The 18,336-nt window shown below is 43.7% G+C and overlaps 3 protein-coding genes across 3 annotated transcripts; all 3 read right to left on the bottom strand.

The window, feature by feature from the left end:
* Nucleotides 1-9,505: 9,505 nt before the first annotated feature.
* On the bottom strand, nt 9,506-10,720 carry foxg1c (forkhead box G1c; the record flags this gene model as incomplete). Its single annotated transcript, XM_079465337.1, has 1 exon — nt 9,506-10,720. One exon carries the CDS (start codon nt 10,718-10,720, stop codon nt 9,506-9,508), a length of 1,215 nt encoding a protein of 404 aa, XP_079321463.1.
* A 2,458-nt stretch (nt 10,721-13,178) lies between these two features.
* Nucleotides 13,179-14,848, bottom strand: pglyrp5 (peptidoglycan recognition protein 5). The gene is made up of 4 exons (XM_079465719.1): nt 14,472-14,848; nt 14,193-14,388; nt 13,568-13,686; nt 13,179-13,463 (listed from the first exon to the last, which is right to left on the bottom strand). Exons 1-4 carry the CDS (start codon nt 14,512-14,514, stop codon nt 13,276-13,278), a joined length of 546 nt encoding a protein of 181 aa, XP_079321845.1. The 5' UTR covers nt 14,515-14,848; the 3' UTR covers nt 13,179-13,275.
* A 334-nt stretch (nt 14,849-15,182) lies between these two features.
* polr2i (RNA polymerase II subunit I) lies at nt 15,183-18,074 on the bottom strand. The gene is made up of 6 exons (XM_079465718.1): nt 17,930-18,074; nt 17,766-17,820; nt 17,584-17,657; nt 16,541-16,615; nt 16,138-16,189; nt 15,183-15,583 (listed from the first exon to the last, which is right to left on the bottom strand). The coding sequence occupies exons 1-6, from the start codon at nt 17,989-17,991 to the stop codon at nt 15,521-15,523; spliced, it is 381 nt and encodes a 126-aa protein (XP_079321844.1). The 5' UTR covers nt 17,992-18,074; the 3' UTR covers nt 15,183-15,520.
* Between the last annotated feature and the right edge of the window lie 262 nt (nt 18,075-18,336).

The raw sequence follows: 18,336 nt of genomic DNA, 5'->3' as shown, positions 1-18,336 counted from the left end.
TACCTTTTTTTGTTGCTGACGTCATGTGGTGAAGAGTTGTTGTTGAGAGGGGGAGAGGAGCTTAAAGTTTATGATTAAAGATTACAAGTGTAAATGAATAAAAAAATAAGGGTGTGCACAGTTGAATCATTTATAATAATCACTGCAACACTGTATAAAACACTTAGAATTTTCCTGGTTGATGACATGGTCACTTTAAATAATTAATTAAGATATTGTAAGAATGTACAGTGAGACTTTAGATAATAAAACGGGGACTTGTAACTGTTTTATCATTTGTGTGTATTATAACCTATTAGAATGTTTTGGCATAACGACATGGCGGCGCGGTAGCTTCACTGTAAAAGGACGTCATGAGCAATCCAGTCATATAGATCAGTGGTTTGTTTACATAAAGTTTTTGTAGTGTATGTGTCTAAGTAAGACTTACTACACTTATTGTGATCACCGTGTGAATTGTTGTTATAAAAGGACTCAATTATTGAGAAAAGTATTGTGATTGTAAAAACCTATAAAAATTATTTTGATTATGGAGGAAATTATTGATAATGTTGTTATAGATTGACAATGTGTGTGTGTGTTTGCGCGCGTGAGTGTGTGTGGTCTTACAAGCAGTTTCTTTGGACACGTATAATGTTCCTGCCTCAGGACATCACGTGGGGGAGCACATGATCAAAATTGTGTGATTTATATTCTGTTTATTTTGTGGCCTGTACATGGTGTGACTGAGAGGTGTGGGAATTGCTGTCGAAGAGAGGATGTTATTTATTATACAAATTCAAGGAAGAAAGTATCACCTTAAAAAAGCCTTTAGGCGTCTCTTCACTTCTGTTTCACTCTCTTTTTCTTTTTCATTCACCTGCAGATTCTTTTTGTGATTACTCAGAGATCAAATAGTGTGGTTATCTCCTGCATCAAAGACTATTTTTTCAACGATTTTCTCATAAGGTTACAGTGCCGTGTGCTTGACGACACCAATCCTTGTCTATTAACCGCAGTTGCCTGTGTGTGTGAGAGACAGGACCTGGTATAATATCATGCCTTCATAAAGCTCTCTCTGTCTGAAAAGGCTTCAGAAGCCTGTCTTTGGGTGGCATTTTACAATCTGTGTTTTCTTCTTTTTTTGTATCAGGTGTTACAGTGAGGTGAGACACAGTTCACAATCATAGTGGCCTGGACCACAAAACTAGTCTTAAGCAGCACAGGAATATTTGTGGAAACATGATCGATTTTTCTTTAATGCAGAAAAATCATCAGGATATCATTATAGGTAAAGATCATGTTCCATGAAGAAATTTTGTAAATTTACAACCGTAAATACATCAAAACTATATTTTTGCGAGTGGATGCAGTAAAATTGCTATCAAAATGGCCAACAATATGAATACAAACTTCACTTCTTTCTGCCCGGTCTTTGAGATTTACCTACTCAAGATTGGTATCTAAAGTTTGGTAAGTACCATACATTAATGGAAAGCATTTATTCAGCTTTCAGATGTCTAAATCTCAATTTAAAAAAATTGACCCATAAGATTTTATGTTATATTATCTCTTGGTAGTTAGGTCATGACAATTATCACATGAGGCGGGAAAAATATTGGCAGATGTTACTGGAAACCCAAGGTCATACAAGCAACATTATATAACAGTATACTCTGTCAGATATGCACATTTTGGCAAATGTAGATCTAGCCGGTTTTTAGTGCATTTACATTTTCACTAAATGTACATTTGCATAGTGTAGGAACAGTAGTTGTAGGAACAAGAGTATGTGTTTGGTGATATGCTTTATTGTCAGGTCTCGGGTCTAACCACCTGTCTGATTTACCTGGTGTGACGAGCGGGCCAGTGGCAAATCAGCGTCGCCAAGGCAACGGCGCAATCAAGCCGCCACACCTGCAGATCGTCACCACCTGATCCCCATCAAGCTCACCCTTTATAAGCAGAGGAAGAAGAAGAAAGGGTGAGCTTGTTCTCAGCAGGGACTCGGATGACTAACCTCTGGTTTTCTTCCCTTTACAGACACCAGCGAGTGACGATCTGCAGCAGCACGGTTTTCTTCCACGGGACTCTCACCTACTTCCCATTTGATGCACGAGCACCCCCAGGACTTCACAGGATTGAGGACGCGCCGACTTCCCCACGGCCTTCTCTCCAGAAGTCGTCACTACACCAAACCCCTCCAATAAATCACCCTCCGGGGCTAAAATTGTATAGTACTGTGTCTGTCTCGTTTTATGCCTGCCACAGTGGTGGAGAATGCGGGCATATTGAGATGGTCCAGATACTAAATACAAACTTTTTTTTTTTTTCGTCCGCAGGAAATCGCTCTCTCTCTCTCTCGCATTCTCTGTTCTTTCCTCGAGGGATAAACCAGTATGGACGAAGTCATCTGCTGCCTTACGGAGATCTCTGCCCAACAACAACGCTTCACCGAACAGCTCTCTCGCCGGCAAGAGCGGCTGGAACACCGGTTCGAGACCGTGCAAGACACAGCAGCGCGAGTTCCCCTCCCTGATGGCCGCGCCACAGCCCACCAGCATCTCACCAAACTTACGGAGCAGGGCGACATCGACGCCTACCTTCATACCTTTGAGGTGATAGCCAAAAGGGAAACCTGGGACAAAGCTGTTTGGGCCCGGATACTGGCTCCTTTCCTGACCGGCGAGGCACAGCGGGCCTACTTCGCCCTCCAAGCCCCGTTTCAGGATGACTACGACAGACTGAAGGCGGAAATCCTCGCTCGGGTCGGTCTGTCACCGGTAGCCGCCGCTCAGCACTTCCACCAGTGGGTATACAACGAGCAACTCCCAGCTCGAATGCAGGCTGCCCAGCTGTCGAGATTCGCCCATCTCTGGCTTTTGAACGAGGGGGCCACAGCCAATCAAGTCGCCGAAAAGGTCGTCGTGGACCACTTGCTGCGAGCCCTACCTCGCCGGTTCAGGAATCCAGTGAGCATGAGGAACCCGACCTCCCTCGGAGAACTAGTAGAAGCGATTGAGCTGGCGGATGCAGCTTTTGCGCGAGACGGAGGAGAGAGAGCGAGTGCCCAGCCCCGGAGGGTGAATCCGCCTTGGCGACCGCGAGAGGGTATCTCTCGACCAGCCAGCAGACCCTCGGTGGCCTCCCTTCAGGATGAGCCGATGCCCACCGAGCCGGCCTCTCCGACGCCGCGGGCGTGGTTAGCAGGCTGTATTGTCCACCGGAAGGTGCCGCCTGGTGCCCCAGAACGAGTGGTACGCTTGGACGGCAAGGCAGTAGTTGCCACCCTCGACTCTGGTAGTTCCATTACCCTGGTCCGGGACGGCATTTTATCCTCTCCTCAACCCCGACGGAGCCTGCTTCCCATCAAGTGTGTCCATGGGGACACCCGAGAGGTCCCGAGTCGTCGCGTGGAAGTCGCCGCTGAGGCCGGATCCTGGTATGTGGAAGTGGGTATCGTGAATGATCTGCCCGTACCGCTTCTCCTCGGGCGGGACTGGCCCGGCTTTGACCAGCTCTTGGCCTCGACAATACAGCCTGCTTACAAGAAGAAGAACCGGTACCCACGACGCCGACGCACGCCCAGACCCCAACCTGCCCTGTTGGCCACCGAGAGCGAGCAAGGAGGTGAAGATAACTCTCAGTCTAATAATGTTGGTTTTGATCTCTTCCAGACGGTCACGGAAGGCGGTTCGTTCGGAAGAGAACAACGAGAGGACGATCGCTTGCGCAATTGTTGGAACCAGGTCCGGATGGTAGACGAGGAGGTTCGACATCCAGCCCCTCACCCCTTGCCGCACTTCATAGTAAGGAATGGTCTGCTGTACTGTGTCGCCCTAAGGCGGGGGGAGGAGAAGACCTTGTTGGTGGTACCCAAGGCGAAGACGGGGGTGATCATGGAACTCGCGCATGTACACCCAATGGCTGGACACCTCGGAGCCGCTAACACGGCACAACGAATACGGGACCGATTTCACTGGCCAGGACTAGAAGGTGAGGTTAAACGGTTCTGTCAGGGATGCCCGACCTGCCAGCTGACGTCCCCCCAACGACCTCCCCCCAGCCCCCTGATTCAACTTCCCATCATAGAGATACCCTTCTCGCGCATTGGCCTGGACCTGGTAGGGCCCCTGCCGAAGTCTGCTCGTGGTCATGAACACATCTTAGTAATCGTCGATTACGCCACCCGATATCCGGAAGCCCTCCCTCTCCGAAAGGCCACAACCAAGGCGATTGCAAAAGAGATGTTCCTGTTGTTCAGCAGGGTGGGAATCCCTTCCGAGATTCTGACGGACCAAGGTACCCCGTTCATGTCCCGGCTGATGACCGACCTCTGCCACCTCCTCAAGGTGAAACAGCTCCGCACTTCGGTCTACCATCCACAGACGGACGGCTTGGTCGAAAGGTTCAACCAGACCTTGAAGAGGATGTTGCGGCGAGTGGTGGCAGAGGATGGGCGCGATTGGGACCTTATGCTCCCCTACGTGCTCTTCGGGGTGAGAGAGGTACCCCAGGCATCCACCGGGTTTACCCCATTCGAACTTCTCTTTGGCCGGCAACCTCGCGGCCTCCTAGACGTCGCTCGAGACGCCTGGGAGCAACAACCCGCCCCGCACAGGAGCATAGTCGAGCATGTACAACAAATGAGAGAACGAATCGACCGTGTAATGCCGTTGGTGAAGGAACATCTGCTCGAGGCCCAGCGCGCCCAGAAGCGGTTGTATGACCGGCCCACCCAACCACGCAAACTCCAGCCGGGCGACAGGGTTCTCGTCCTGACTCCTTCGGCCACCTTGAAGTTCCTGGCGGCCTGGAAGGGACCCTACACCGTCCTCGAGAAGGTAGGGCCGGTCAATTACCGGGTCCGTCAGCCGGGCAGACGAAAGACTGAACAACTCTACCACGTGAACCTCCTGAAAAAGTGGGTGGCCCCGCCCCAACAGATGGCGGCCAGAGCAGCTCTCCCCGGACCAGAGGCGGGACGTAGAGGCCTTGGTCCGTCAGTTCTCCGATGTGTTTCAGGAACGACCCGGGCAGACTCGGATTATCCAACACGAGATTCGGACGCCCCCGGGAGTTATCGTCCGGCTGCGGCCCTACCGGGTCCCAGAGGCTCGTCGGCTGGCTATTGAGGAAGAAATTACCCGGATGAAAGAACTGCAGGTGATTGAACCCTCCCGTAGCCCGTGGTCCAGCCCTATAGTGATGGTACCGAAACCAGATGGGACACTACGCTTTTGTAATGACTTCCGGCGCCTCAACGAGGTCTCTACATTTGACAGCTACCCCATGCCCCGAGTGGATGAACTCCTGGACCGGTTAGAGAGAGCTCGGTTTATTTCAACGTTGGACCTCACCAAGGGCTACTGGCAGGTGCCCCTTTCCCCAGAGGCCAAGGAGAAAACGGCGTTCAGCACACCTTCAGGGCATTGGCAATACAGGGTGTTGTTCGGCCTACATGGGGCACCTGCCACTTTCCAGCGTATGATGGACATTCTGTTGAGGCCTCACCAAACGTATGCCGCGGCTTACCTTGATGACTTGGTCGTCCACTCGGGGAGCTGGGAGGAACATTTGGAGAGGCTCCGGAAGGTCTTACTTGATCTGCGAAAGGCAGGGCTGGCCGCAAACCCGAGGAAATGCCACCTGAGTCTAGCGGAAGCCCGCTACCTCGGATTCAGAGTGGGACGTGGGATTATCCAACCACAGCCCCAAAAGGTTGAGGCCGTCCAGAAGACCCCCAGACCCACTACAAAGACCCAGGTACGTGCTTTTCTCGGGTTAGCTGGATACTACCGGTGCTTCATCCCTGCCTTCTCCTCTCTAGCCAGCCCCCTGACTGACCTGACCAAGAAGGGGCAGCCAGAGAAAGTAATATGGAGTGACGAAGCCCAGGCGGCGTTCCAGACCCTGAAGAAGGCCCTTTCCTCTTCACCCATCCTTCATGCCCCAGATTTTGGCTGCCCCTTCGTACTCCAAACGGATGCATCAGATACAGGGCTGGAAGCAGTCCTGTCCCAGGACAAGGATGGGAGGGAATACCCGGTCCTGTATATCAGTCGGAAGCTCACCCCAGCAGAAACCCGGTATGCCACAGTGGAGAAGGAGGCCCTCGCCATAAAGTGGGCAGTCCTGGAGCTCCGCTATTACCTGCTAGGAAGGAGCTTCACCCTGGTCACAGACCATGCACCGTTAACCTGGATGGCCAAGGCGAAGGACTCCAACGCCAGGGTGACTAGGTGGTTCCTCGCGCTCCAGGACTACCACTTTACAGTCAAACATCGGGCGGGGGCCTCCCATGGCAATGCCGACGGTCTCTCCCGGATGTGGTCAGCTTGGACATCAAGGTCAGGAACACCTACTCCCCCCCACTCTCCCCTAGTCCCGTACGGGGCGAGCCGCCGTACCACGTCAACGCTTAGGGGGGGGGGGGGTGTGACGAGCGGGCCAGTGGCAAATCAGCGTCGCCAAGGCAACGGCGCAATCAAGCCGCCACACCTGCAGATCGTCACCACCTGATCCCCATCAAGCTCACCCTTTATAAGCAGAGGAAGAAGAAAGGGTGAGCTTGTTCTCAGCAGGGACTCGGATGACTAACCTCTGGTTTCTTTCCCTTTACAGACACCAGCGAGTGACGATCTGCAGCAGCACGGTTTTCTTCCACGGGACTCTCACCTACTTCCCTTTTGATGCACGAGCACCCCCAGGACTTCACAGGATTGAGGACGCGCCGACTTCCCCACGGCCTTCTCTCCAGAAGTCGTCACTACACCAAACCCCTCCAATAAATCACCCTCCGGGGCTAAAATTGTATAGTACTGTGTCTGTCTCGTTTTATGCCTGCCACACTTGTTTCTTTCTGTGTGTATGCGTGTTGTCTAGCACACGGCTCTGTTTTGACAGTTCACCATGTGCTCGGTGTCTGCATGTGTTAGCCTCGTCTCCTCATTCATTTCCCGTTAGCGTTCATTCACCTCACCTGGAGTTCTCGTTACTTTCTCCCTATATGATCCTCATGTGTTTTTCTGTTCTGTGTGTGATTGTCATTTGATGACCTTCTAGCGCTGTCGTGTGGATTACTCTCAAGTCTTGTCTTCTGGAATTACTTGTCATGTGGATGAACTCTCTTACCCTGTCGGATCATTCTTCACCCTTTTTTGGATGTTTAACTTCAGTGTTTTTGGATTATTATTACACTCATTTTGGTCTGCCCAGGCGCCGGCTTTTTTTTCTTTTTTTTTGCCACAATAGCTTTGTCTTCAGTTAGTTTTCCACATGCCAACCCAAGCATCAGTGGCCAGCTGACACTACCCAGGACACCTTCACCTGTCCCATCCCCTCTGCTCTTCAACTCTGATTCACCACCTGCCTAACGGTCGCAAGCACACAGACTGGACTGTTCCCCTCACCTGTGGGAGCCTGCTCTCCGGGTGTCTGCGGTCCTTGTGGGCATTGGATTCCCGTTTACATGCTGTGTCTCTCGCTTGAGAGTGCCGCGGGCACCCCGGGGGCGGTTCTTCAGCACACGGCAGTCAGCTCACCCCTCCTTGGGCCAGAACCCCCCTCCCCACTCAACCGGTATTCTCCCTCCTAAGCCTGCTGTCGAACTACCTATTGCATCACATTCTTGATTTTGCCCTGTTGTGTTGTGTTCAAAGTCTTGCCTTGTTTACCTTTTAAATCCGTGTCTTCTAATTCTTGACACTTTATAAATATAATATTCACCTTACAAGATCCTCTAGGATGGTTGAATTGTGTACTTATTTTTTATGAAAAAGTTCATAATTTTGCATTTAAAGTTATTTTTGAGACAGCAAAGAATCCCTGACGGGTGAGTGATGGGGGCACATAAGATCTGCTATAGATCGATTATTCTGTGGGATGAGATGTGTCATTGGTTTCCTTGGTTCAAGGGCAACACTTTTAATCTGACTCACTCAATCACCGCAACTTGTTCAAATGTGAAAAACCACTTGTGTCTATTTGAAGTGGTGTAATCTGATGAAAGTGATTTTTATTTCCAGCGTGCTGTGGTTGATTTTCTTTCTTTCTCTCTGACTTCCCCTTATCATCTCTTTTTATCTCTCTGCTTCTCGGCCATTTGAAAAAGGAGATCCACTTCATTACTGGGCTGAGGTTGTGATCGCACTCTAGGGAGCATCCGACATTCTGTGTGTGTGTGTGTGTGTGTGTAAGAGAGAGAGAAGCGGGAGATTAGAGGAAAATAACTTTATCTTTTTATCCTGTCTATAGACTGAAGCTGAACTCACAATTCACATAACATGTATTTTTTACATTTACTTGATAGCCTTTTGATCTCCTCAGTATAAGTATTCAATCTGTCAATTATCTCATTCATGAGATGAGGTTTTAAGGAGGATCTGGTTGGACAGCTGTAGTTGCACACCCTATTAAGTAACTTCTGTTATGTGTGCATATATAGTGACTTACAAAATAAAGATTAATATATCAATTTAACAGAGTTTTAGATATTTATATCAAGGTGCTGATTTTCTGATTTTTAGATCAGTTGACTACATGCATGAAAATAAAATGTATACTCTGATCTTTCTTACATATTTTGGAGATTAATAAATGATTTGAATAAGGCAAAGGTTTATTGAAATCGTTATAGGCTGTATATCTTCATTTAATATATACTTATTTGTAATGGCTGCAATTTTGTTTCAGATTTCTCTACAAAATAAATCATTTATAAGAAACAATTGATAAAACAAAAGTCTGTTGCTTCGAAACATTTATTTCTTTCATTTTAGCAAATACATGGGTTTGGGCAAAGACAAAAATCGCCAGCCATGTTTTGAAATGATTATCTTATTAAATAATGTAGTTTGTCCTTATTGTAGTGCCACCTATAACTAACTGACTATAAATGTAAACATTACGAAGACACCTGACACGTGGAAAAGCATCAGAGAGAATCATGCAGTTATTTTTACATGTGCTACATCTTATCCAACTACACAGAGGCTTTTAAAAAAGTGCCCACATTAGCTATTATAACAGTAACATTTAGAGTCAAAACGAAACATGATGCCTGAAGCCTGACAGGTGACTTGTCCTATTGCTTTTTGATAAATAAAAACTCTTAAACTGAAAACAATTGAAATTGTTTAGCCTCAAGGAAATAATTAATAGATAAAATGCTTAATTAATTTTGCATTTTTGCAGATGTAATAAAAATAACAAACCCCATAACACTTTTTAAATTTAAAACAATTATAGATTTTAAAAAGGTTCTTGGTCGGTTCCACAATGGACCTTTAACAATTGCAGAACGTTTCTGTTCTGTGGAAGCATGTTCAGACTACAAAAAGATGAGAAAAAGTTGTTTTAAGAAATAAATGCTTGTTTTCTGGCCTTGCTGAACCATAGCACCAACATTTTTTTGCTGCTAAAAGCAATTATAAAATGACAGTTTAGGCTTTTACATTTTCTATTTTAGTTATTCATGATATTTGACAGCTGCTTCTTCAAGGCAAAACGAATGCCAGACTACACTTCAGTGCAGGGAGCTGGCTGTGTTAAAAGGTGATAAATAATTGTTCATGTCTGTGCATAGTCCTCCGATGTATTCAGAAGGAGAGGGTTTTCCAGGGAAAAACTGTCCAGAAGGAGATGTTTTGCAGAGATAAGATTCCTCCTGCGTCCACGGGGAAAGTCCGGCCGCGTGAGGCACCTGGTGCGAGTAAAAGTAACTGGACTGATTAGAGAGTAAATTAAAAGAGCATGGAGTGGAGAGAGACAGAGGAACAGAGGCTGTTGTAAAAGAGGAGGTGGGTTTATTCTGCTGAGGGTGCCGGCGCTGTCCCGTAATATACTGGTTACCGCCCGTCCCATAATAAGCTGCCTCCTGACCCGACTGGAGAAGTCTTTGAGCACCGGCACTATAGTGATGTGAACTCTGGGACAAAACCGACGCTGCGTAATTGTTGTGGTGAGCACCAATGTAAGGTGTTACTGCCGGGTTAGGGTGAGGATGCTGGAGGGTCATGAAAGGCGCAACGGGCCAATAAAAAGATCCCGCAAACGCCAGTCCTGTGGTCGTGTTGGAGGACAGTCGCGCGCCTCTCTTCATGGCCAGCTTGGCTCGGGAGGCAGCTGTGGAGCGGCGCCTGAGTTTACCCGTAGTACCGCCTATGAACACATCATCACTGGATGGGTCCAGCATCCAGTAGTTGCCCTTTCCCGGGTCATCGTAATGTCTCGGGACCTTCACGAAACACTTGTTGAGGCTCAGGTTATGTCGGATGGAGTTCTGCCAGCCCTGTCTGTTTTCTCTGTAGTATGGGAAGTTGCCCATGATGAACTCATAGATGCCGTTGAGGGTGAGCCGTCTCTCCGGGCTCTGGCGGATGGCCATCATGATGAGCGCATTATAACTAAACGGTGGTTTTTCGGATTTGTTCTTCTTGTCCTTATCATTTGCTGCTTGGCTTTTTGTCTCTCCAACACCCCCACACCCCGTTTCTCCTTTTGTACCGTGTCCGGTCGCTTCATTACGCCTTGGCTTTTCGGATCTTCCATTAAAATCGGAAAATTCTCCGCTATCTCCAGCGGGTTGGCGGGAGCGAGCGGGGGGGTTCGCGGCACGCAAGTGTGGCGCGTCGGACGCGCGGCCACAGTCGCTCATCACGCGCTCTTGTCGGAGCAGTAAGCTGCTAATGCTGAAGGAAGACTTGTGAAAAAAACTCACGGGGGTTTTTACCTCCTCCATGTAGAACAATACAGAGCACGAATAGAAAACACTAGCAAAGTACTTGAAAGTTCAAGTTGAAACAAAGCGGCACCTGCGCTTCACCGTGCACCAGCCCAAGATACCGTGTATTCATTCTTTAGAAAGTGCTTGGATGAAAAGATCTGATAGTTTCCCGCACAGTCAATCTCTCTGACTGATCAATGAACTCAAAGGTTCAATTTTAACACTTCGGAAGCTCGTGAAACTCAAGCCTCCTTCACCTAGACCGCCTCTCAGCTCCTGCCCTTCCCCTCTGTTTACACATTCATTTGGCTGAATGCCTGTCAAGAACGAGGGAGGCAAAATTAGCGTTGTGCAAAGGAGCACAGATACGAAAACACTTGGAGAAGTGAGTAAACAAACAACTGAGGTTGGACAAGAAGCCTGATCTCTTGAGAATGGCTTGAAGGTATCTTATTCCATAAACTATAATTTTACATAGTGTAATTTTTTGCTTAATTGACTATTTCACTGTAAACCATTCTTTGCTGCCTTTGTATGTATAACCAACTTGGCATTACAAGTAATTTCAAGTTTTTTTGACAGTACTTACACCTCAAAATAAGCTAATTCAACTTTGTTCAAGTTATTTCGACTCAATTTTAAGATATATTCACTTACCACTCACAATATTTAAAACTGTAAGAAAATACTTGTAAAGCCAAGTTGAAAGCTACTTAAAATTTAAAGCAGGAAAACGTTGGAACAATACATGACACAAATAGAGAAAACTAAAGAATTGTTTATAACAGTACATGCGTTTTCATGAAACACAATATGTATATTTATAACATGAATTACTATTAATAACACAAGTAAGATTAACAGACAGAAAGGGAGAAAGCTTTTTTTGTATCATTTGCGAATAGACGGAACTTGAACAGCCTCTATTCACCTAGACCAGGGATTCCCAAAGTGTGGTACGCGCACCCCCAGGGGTACGCGAGCTGCCACCAGGGGGTGCGCGAGAGGAAAAATGTAATGGCGATCTGTTTTTTTAAGTGGGATTTTTCCATACAATAAAAAAACATGAACAGTAAACATTTCCTTTGTAATCGCTTTTATTTTAAATAAAAAACTATAATTTATTAGTTTTTGATAGAAACGTAGAAGAAGACTGCAGCTGTCTTCTTCTACGTTTCTACACTGCTCTTCTTTCATGCACTGCAGCCGCTAGGCTCATTTTATTGTCGCACTTGAAAAGTTTCAGATTGATCCTCGTTTTTATTTAGCCTAGGCCTATTTTATCTATTTCGGAGCCTAATCTCTTTAATGTTGTGGATCGTTTGTAACTTCATTGCAATGTAATTCAAGGTACCGTCATTCTAATTTCCATAACAGTTGTGTTATGATGATGATGATGCTAGCTCCACGGTCATTTAATAGGCCTGGCCTATTGCTGCAATGTTTCTTTTACGCGGCTGAAAATAACCGTGCTTTCTGTTACTGAGCCTGTGTCTGTCACTCGTCCTCTTAAAAGTGGAAGCTTGTGCGTAGCTTTGTTGTATTATATTGAAATTTTGTTGATGTTATTGTCATGCGTGTTTTGTTTTTTTGCGCATGATTAAACATGAGTCTTTATATGGCGATAAAACAAATCTTTGTTGCGTTTTTTTTTTAAGTGGGGATTGGGGGTGCGCCAACCCTGTTGGGACATAGAAGGGGGTGCGCAGGAAAAAAAGTTTGGGAACCGCTGACCTAGACAAAGCAGCATAATTGGTAAAAAACTATAAATGTATTTGTGTATATGACACGTAAAATGCAGACATAATAGAACAAACCAATTCTCAGAATTAAATAACATCGTAGGCCTACTGATTAAATTAATTTTGTGCTTGTTTGGTTATTGGTTTCTAATTCTCAGATTATACTTATGAGTCCATCTAAATGAGTTAAAAACTAGCTCAACATTCATGATATGACACAATACATGGGGAAAATTCAGTTACCATGGGGCTTTAATAAGGCTCACAAGACTTTAAAATACTCTATATTTGAACTAATAATAATAATAATACGTTTTATTTATATAGCGCCTTTCCAGAGCTCAAGGACACTTTACAATAAACAAACAACAACAAAAAAGCGGTTGACAAAGACAGCAGACAAAACAACAGTATAAGAATTAGGTGAATGGGCAGCACATAAAAAATAGAAATAATAATTATGAATTGTGACATTCTGAAAAAAGGTGAGTTTTGAGCATGGATTTGAATTCAGAGATAGTGTTAACAGAACAGAGAGATCGGGGGAGAAAGTTCCACATTTTGGGTGCAACAACACTAAATGATCGGCCCCCCATTGAAGCAAGGCGATGCCGAGGGACAACGAGAAGGCAAGAGTCAGAGGATCGTAAAGTGCGAGTCGGGATGTAGGGGAGGAGCAAGTATCCTATTAGAGAAGTGGACATAGACACACACAGAACTGAGACCAAAATAAACACGTTAAATTCCTTTAATACACAGACAACTATACACATTCTCACTGCAATAAATACAGCAGGAATTCAAATCAACAAATATTTTGGGAAAGGGTCAGTCCGAGATTTTTAATTGGTCTTTTAGTTTGGGTAGTGCTGAGTATAAATGTTCCCCCGGACATTCAGTTTTTCCCACATCTCTGTGTCCCACGAGCACAAATTCGTGCAGCAAATGTCCGTAAAGCTGTCCAGCATGCAGAAGTCTGTGCAGAGCAGTCAGTGAAGCACCATGGGGCAATTCATCTGCAAACACAACCAGCACACGTCTAATACTATAACACGGGCCTAAGTCTAGTGTCAACAGAACAATGTACAACGTGAAAACGAAAGCGATAACGTGCTCTCACCATTAAAGTTTCCCATGAAGGCAATGCCAACAGAATCAAAGTTGTGTCCTTTTGCATGAGCTCCTACAACTCCCCATCCGCGTCCTTCATACACCGTCCCATCTCCAGAGATCAGAAAACTTGATACAGACATGCGTAAGTGTGCATTCGTTATCAAACAATTGTAAGATTAAATGCGGCATAAAACTATTACTAAACTGTCTACACGATGTTTCACATTCTTTTAAAAACGGTTGCAGCACCTATATGACAGTCACTACAGACGTCAATATAATTGCTACTTGTGATAAAGTACTGAGTTTTTACCACTTTTATATACACCATCATTTTACATAATACAATAAAAATGACCATACACGTCTATGATCTTGATCATTATATAAATAGCTATATTTACTGCAATGCGAACACAAATAATACACGTTTTTTGTATGTTAGTAGTAAAACCATGGCAAACACAAATTTACTATGCATCACAAGCACAGTTTATCACAATATTTCTATGTTAATACATAGGAAAATTTGTTACACCTTTACTTAAAAAAATAGTTGTTTAGGATGTCACGTAATTTATTTCCCACATTGTAATGAAAGCAATGAACACATTCTGTTTTATTAATCTTACTTGTAACCGATATCGTCAAATCCCCGCTCGTGCATGTGCATGTTCTGGATGTGCGCGAGTTGAGAGAGACTGTCACGCGGCTGGATGCAGGACCAGAGTGCTGTGTGGTGCACGATCACAGTCTGAGCTGGACCCTTCATTTCAGTCCTGATCCGAGGATTCACAGCCTTCCAGCCGCTGCGTGGGACCACACGCCCTGAGAAACAACACATCAGATTACATCAGACTTTTCTGAGTGTCTGCTCGATTATACATGGACGAGCAGATCTTCTTTCTCACCTGCGCTCGTGTTCACAGTTGCTCTTGGCGCGCGTCCGTCCATATCAGACAGTGACTAACGCAAGACTAATAACTTCGCTTTAGGACCGGTGACAATAAATAACTTAGATTGTGACATGACCAAAGTTTCTCCGTTTGATTGACAGGGAGGGAGCGGAACAAACGCGTTCGCGAGCTTCCGCGTACTTTCCTTGCGCTCGCAACCCAGCGCGTGCAGGAAATCTGGGCGCGAGCAGCCTATTCAAAGAAAATGTGATGCAAGTGATCGCGCATCTTTTACAGGTCATCATGGAAATGCCGGTATGAAGAGGTGCTTGTTTAGTCATTGCTAAAAGAACAGAAATGACTTGTCGAGCTTGGTAAGTACATTTTGAAGTGCCAAAAACCGGTAAGGCCCACAGACACATAAACTGTAATATCTGTTCTTCAAACACATAATGCGGAACCACAACTTGTATACACCATGGGCACCTTTAAAAACATATTTTAAATAATATTGTTCACACAGCGGAAGTTTGTTGTGAACCAAATCACCGTGTCCACATAATAAACGTTTATCCTGTTTTACGCATCTTGCACCTGACAGAAAAATGCCTAGTTTTGTGTTTCCCTCTTATGCAATTACATTCCTGCATACACGTGAGTTCATATACATTTTAGTGCCTCTGTTTCCGCATTCCACTGATCCTAAGAAAATGTTACACAAACAGAACCAACTCCTCTTTTTATTTTTTATTACAAACTTCAAAAAGACACTATTTAAAAATAAAATGACCAACTATAAACAAACTGGGAAAAGGATGAGTCTCCCAATGCATGCTGTCATTTGTGGTTTGAAATCTGTTGCTTAAAAGGATAAGCAAAACATAAAATCCAGCATATAATTTATAAATGCATTAGAAACATATTCGAGTTCCCAATCAATACATTCAGACTTTAAATTTATGTCTAAACTTGTTCTGGAATGGAATAACAGTGACACAAAAGCACACCACGCCCCATCCTTTAACATCCAGCGGTTTGCTTTTGTCATTCTCTGCTTTATCTTCTCACTCTGTCCATCTGTGGCCACAGTGTGGAGCAGTGCAGACATAGTAAAGCCTCATGGCATCCTGCAATGCAGAATTTGACAGGATATGTCAACAAGCAGCTCATAAATCTCACACTTTTGTGTTAAACGTGACATTGCTGTATAAATGGTCAACGAGGAGCCAGATTATAAAGAGTCATATAACTGTAATAATATTTGCCAATCAAAACACTGACTTCATTATAAAATCATATTTATTCATGTGACAAAAAACAAATGCCTGCATAAATGTAAAACTTTGATATCTTCAAACAAAGTATGAAATTAAAAAGATTTGCATAATGAATATAGCAAATCAGTATGAACATAAACTGTTCATATATTAATTGAACAATTCTCAATTCATTTTTACAACACATTACCATATGGTACACATTAGGGATGATAAAACATGTCGACTGAATGTGCAAAAAGTTAAAGTCAATTCCCACGGTATAAAGTGCAGTAAATATGAACAACAGTGTTCTGTGTTTAAAACACTGTTCAGCAGACAGTCATCATCACAGACACACTGGAGTCTTGTTGTGGTACTATGGCTAAACAACAGCAGCAAACAGAGGTTGTGTTTGTTATTACCTCAGCTTTCATACTGTGAGACTGGAAGAACACTGCCTCCTTATGGCCACACCTAAAAAAAGAAAACGGTGTTACAAAACAGTCCAACAAAACTGTGCATCTGGGGGTTGCAAAAGATTAAGTATAAATGCTACTATTAAGACTACTACTAGGACTAATATGAATAATAAACAATATTGTTAGCTATAGTCAACAACAGCAGTAATTATATATTGTATTAGTAATATAGTAATATCCAAGTATTCATGGTAGCTTCATAAAACTTTCAACATAAGATTAAAAATTACTAGCCAAATAAAAAACAACAAAATGCACTTGTACTAGTAAGATTAGCAATTGTTTGACTTCATTTTAAAGAAATGCAAGTGTGTTGCACGAGGGTAAAAGAATGTTCAACACTTACTTGGGGCACGGATGGTCCTCTGTCCGGGGCAATGTTGGATCCTGGGCAACATCTGCAATAATCTGTGTGAGTTCACTGGGAGAAATGACCAAACAGGGATTTAAAGGTAAGTGCTTAGAAACCTTGTCTTGTTAAAAATCCATCAGTATTGAAACTACTTTCGACTCACATTTATCACGGATCAACTTTGGCTTTTCAATTTCTTTACCTACATATTAAATTGTGTTTGCTACTGACCACTTGCATACAGGGACTGACAGGGTCCTTCTACATTTATGTACTATTTGCATTCAATCCAGTTTTAGATACCTGACAAATAAATATTTTCTAAATTTAAATTGGACAGATCTTCACAATGCACATTCTATAAATCTAATCTTGAAACAATTTCACGTTTATTCTTTAAATTAGTTTTTGCAAAGGATTTTTGGAAAGGATTTCTGCCGACAACAAGCTTTTTATCTTTTATGTTAAAACTCATAACTCTTTGTGGTGTATTTCATCTCTCTTTGTGGTGCATTGTGAAGATCTGTCCAATTTAAATTTAGAAAATATTTCAGTCCCTGTATGCCAGTGGTCAGCAGCAAACAAAACTAAATAAGCAGGTAAAGAAATTGAAAAGCCAAAGTTGATCTGTGATAAATGTTTCAATACTTCTTGGTCATAATCTTATAGCCCATTCCAGCCTTGTGTAGGCCTACAATCTTGTCCCTCACTGTATATGTTTTTATACATAAATGTCAAGTCAACTTTATTTATATAGCGCTTTTTACAATTTCCATTGTTACAAAGCACTGTACAAGAAAATATTGACTATAAGCAAAACATATCAGGTTATGCAAGTCAAAACACAGGTCACATATCAGACAGACTATAAATTCCTAAATGCAGTGTTTATTAAATAAAACTATAAAATTGTGACTGATATCTTTGTTTAATATAATTTAGATTGATATATTTTTCCTTTTGTGTCCATGTTGTGTATATCATTGCGTTTTATAAAAATAAATATAATATCTGACAAAAACTCTGAAAATACTCACTCAACCTCGTGGGTGATTTTGTTGACATAAATGCAACTGTTGTCAGCTTCCTGTTGATAATCACAATTCCTGCACTGAAAAAAATACAGTTTAAAAGTTTAACTTTGAGGTTATATGTTTTTGTTAATAAAAGCCACATTCTGTAAACAACCATATAGCTTTTATTATGGCAAACAACTTACAGCGTAGAGAAGAATGCGATTTTCTTTATCCTCTTTAGGATACAACATGTTATTACTGCAAAAAAGACAAACATTCACATGAGACTTCTACTTCTCACACGCGTAGCTGATCTGATACATGACACATAAACACCCAACTTATCAAAATAAAATTATAAACTCACCACTCTTGACAGAATCTAATGCCCACAAACCCAGGCCCATACGTGCCACCTTCTAGCTCCATCTTAAAGTTTCTATAGCACTTTACGGCTGATAACAAAGACAAATACTCCTTGTGTCTCGGTCGAAAAGACTGGAAACAATGCGATGTGCGCATGCGTGAACTTCTTTTTGTGTTGAGCTGGTTTCATTACAGCGCCCCCTCTTGGCGGAGGACTGAACCATTCCTAGAAACAAATTACATTAACGCACCATTAGAGATGTTTAATAAACTATTGATCAAGGAACTTTAACCATATCGTTTTACTAATGCCTGTTAATAACCAAAGTGTTCTGCACATTAACCTTACAACAAATTTAATGTAAAATTTATAAAAACTGCCAGAACACGGAATAATTGCATTTATTG

The sequence above is a fragment of the Barbatula barbatula genome, assembly GCF_947034865.1.
Source record: "Barbatula barbatula genome assembly, chromosome: 10".
Lineage (NCBI taxonomy): Eukaryota > Metazoa > Chordata > Actinopteri > Cypriniformes > Nemacheilidae > Barbatula > Barbatula barbatula.
Note: the sequence above shows the minus strand (reverse complement) of the source record. Positions and strands in the feature narration are given on the sequence as shown.

Excerpts from the sequence above, each read along its gene's own strand:
- polr2i (XM_079465718.1), bottom strand. The coding sequence starts at position 17,991 with ATGGAGCTAGAAGGTGGCACGTATGGGCCTGGGTTTGTGGGCATTAGA. Across the intron at positions 16,616-17,583 it reads AAAATCACCCACGAGGTTGA|TGAACTCACACAGATTATTG; the intron begins GTGAGTATTTTC and ends CATTTCTCCCAG. Across the intron at positions 16,190-16,540 it reads GAGGACCATCCGTGCCCCAA|GTGTGGCCATAAGGAGGCAG; the intron begins GTAAGTGTTGAA and ends TTCTTTTTTTAG.
- pglyrp5 (XM_079465719.1), bottom strand. The coding sequence starts at position 14,514 with ATGGACGGACGCGCGCCAAGAGCAACTGTGAACACGAGCGCAG. Across the intron at positions 14,389-14,471 it reads AACTGTGAACACGAGCGCAG|GGCGTGTGGTCCCACGCAGC; the intron begins GTGAGAAAGAAG and ends GTTGTTTCTCAG. Across the intron at positions 13,687-14,192 it reads TTTGACGATATCGGTTACAA|TTTTCTGATCTCTGGAGATG; the intron begins GTAAGATTAATA and ends GTCTGTATCAAG.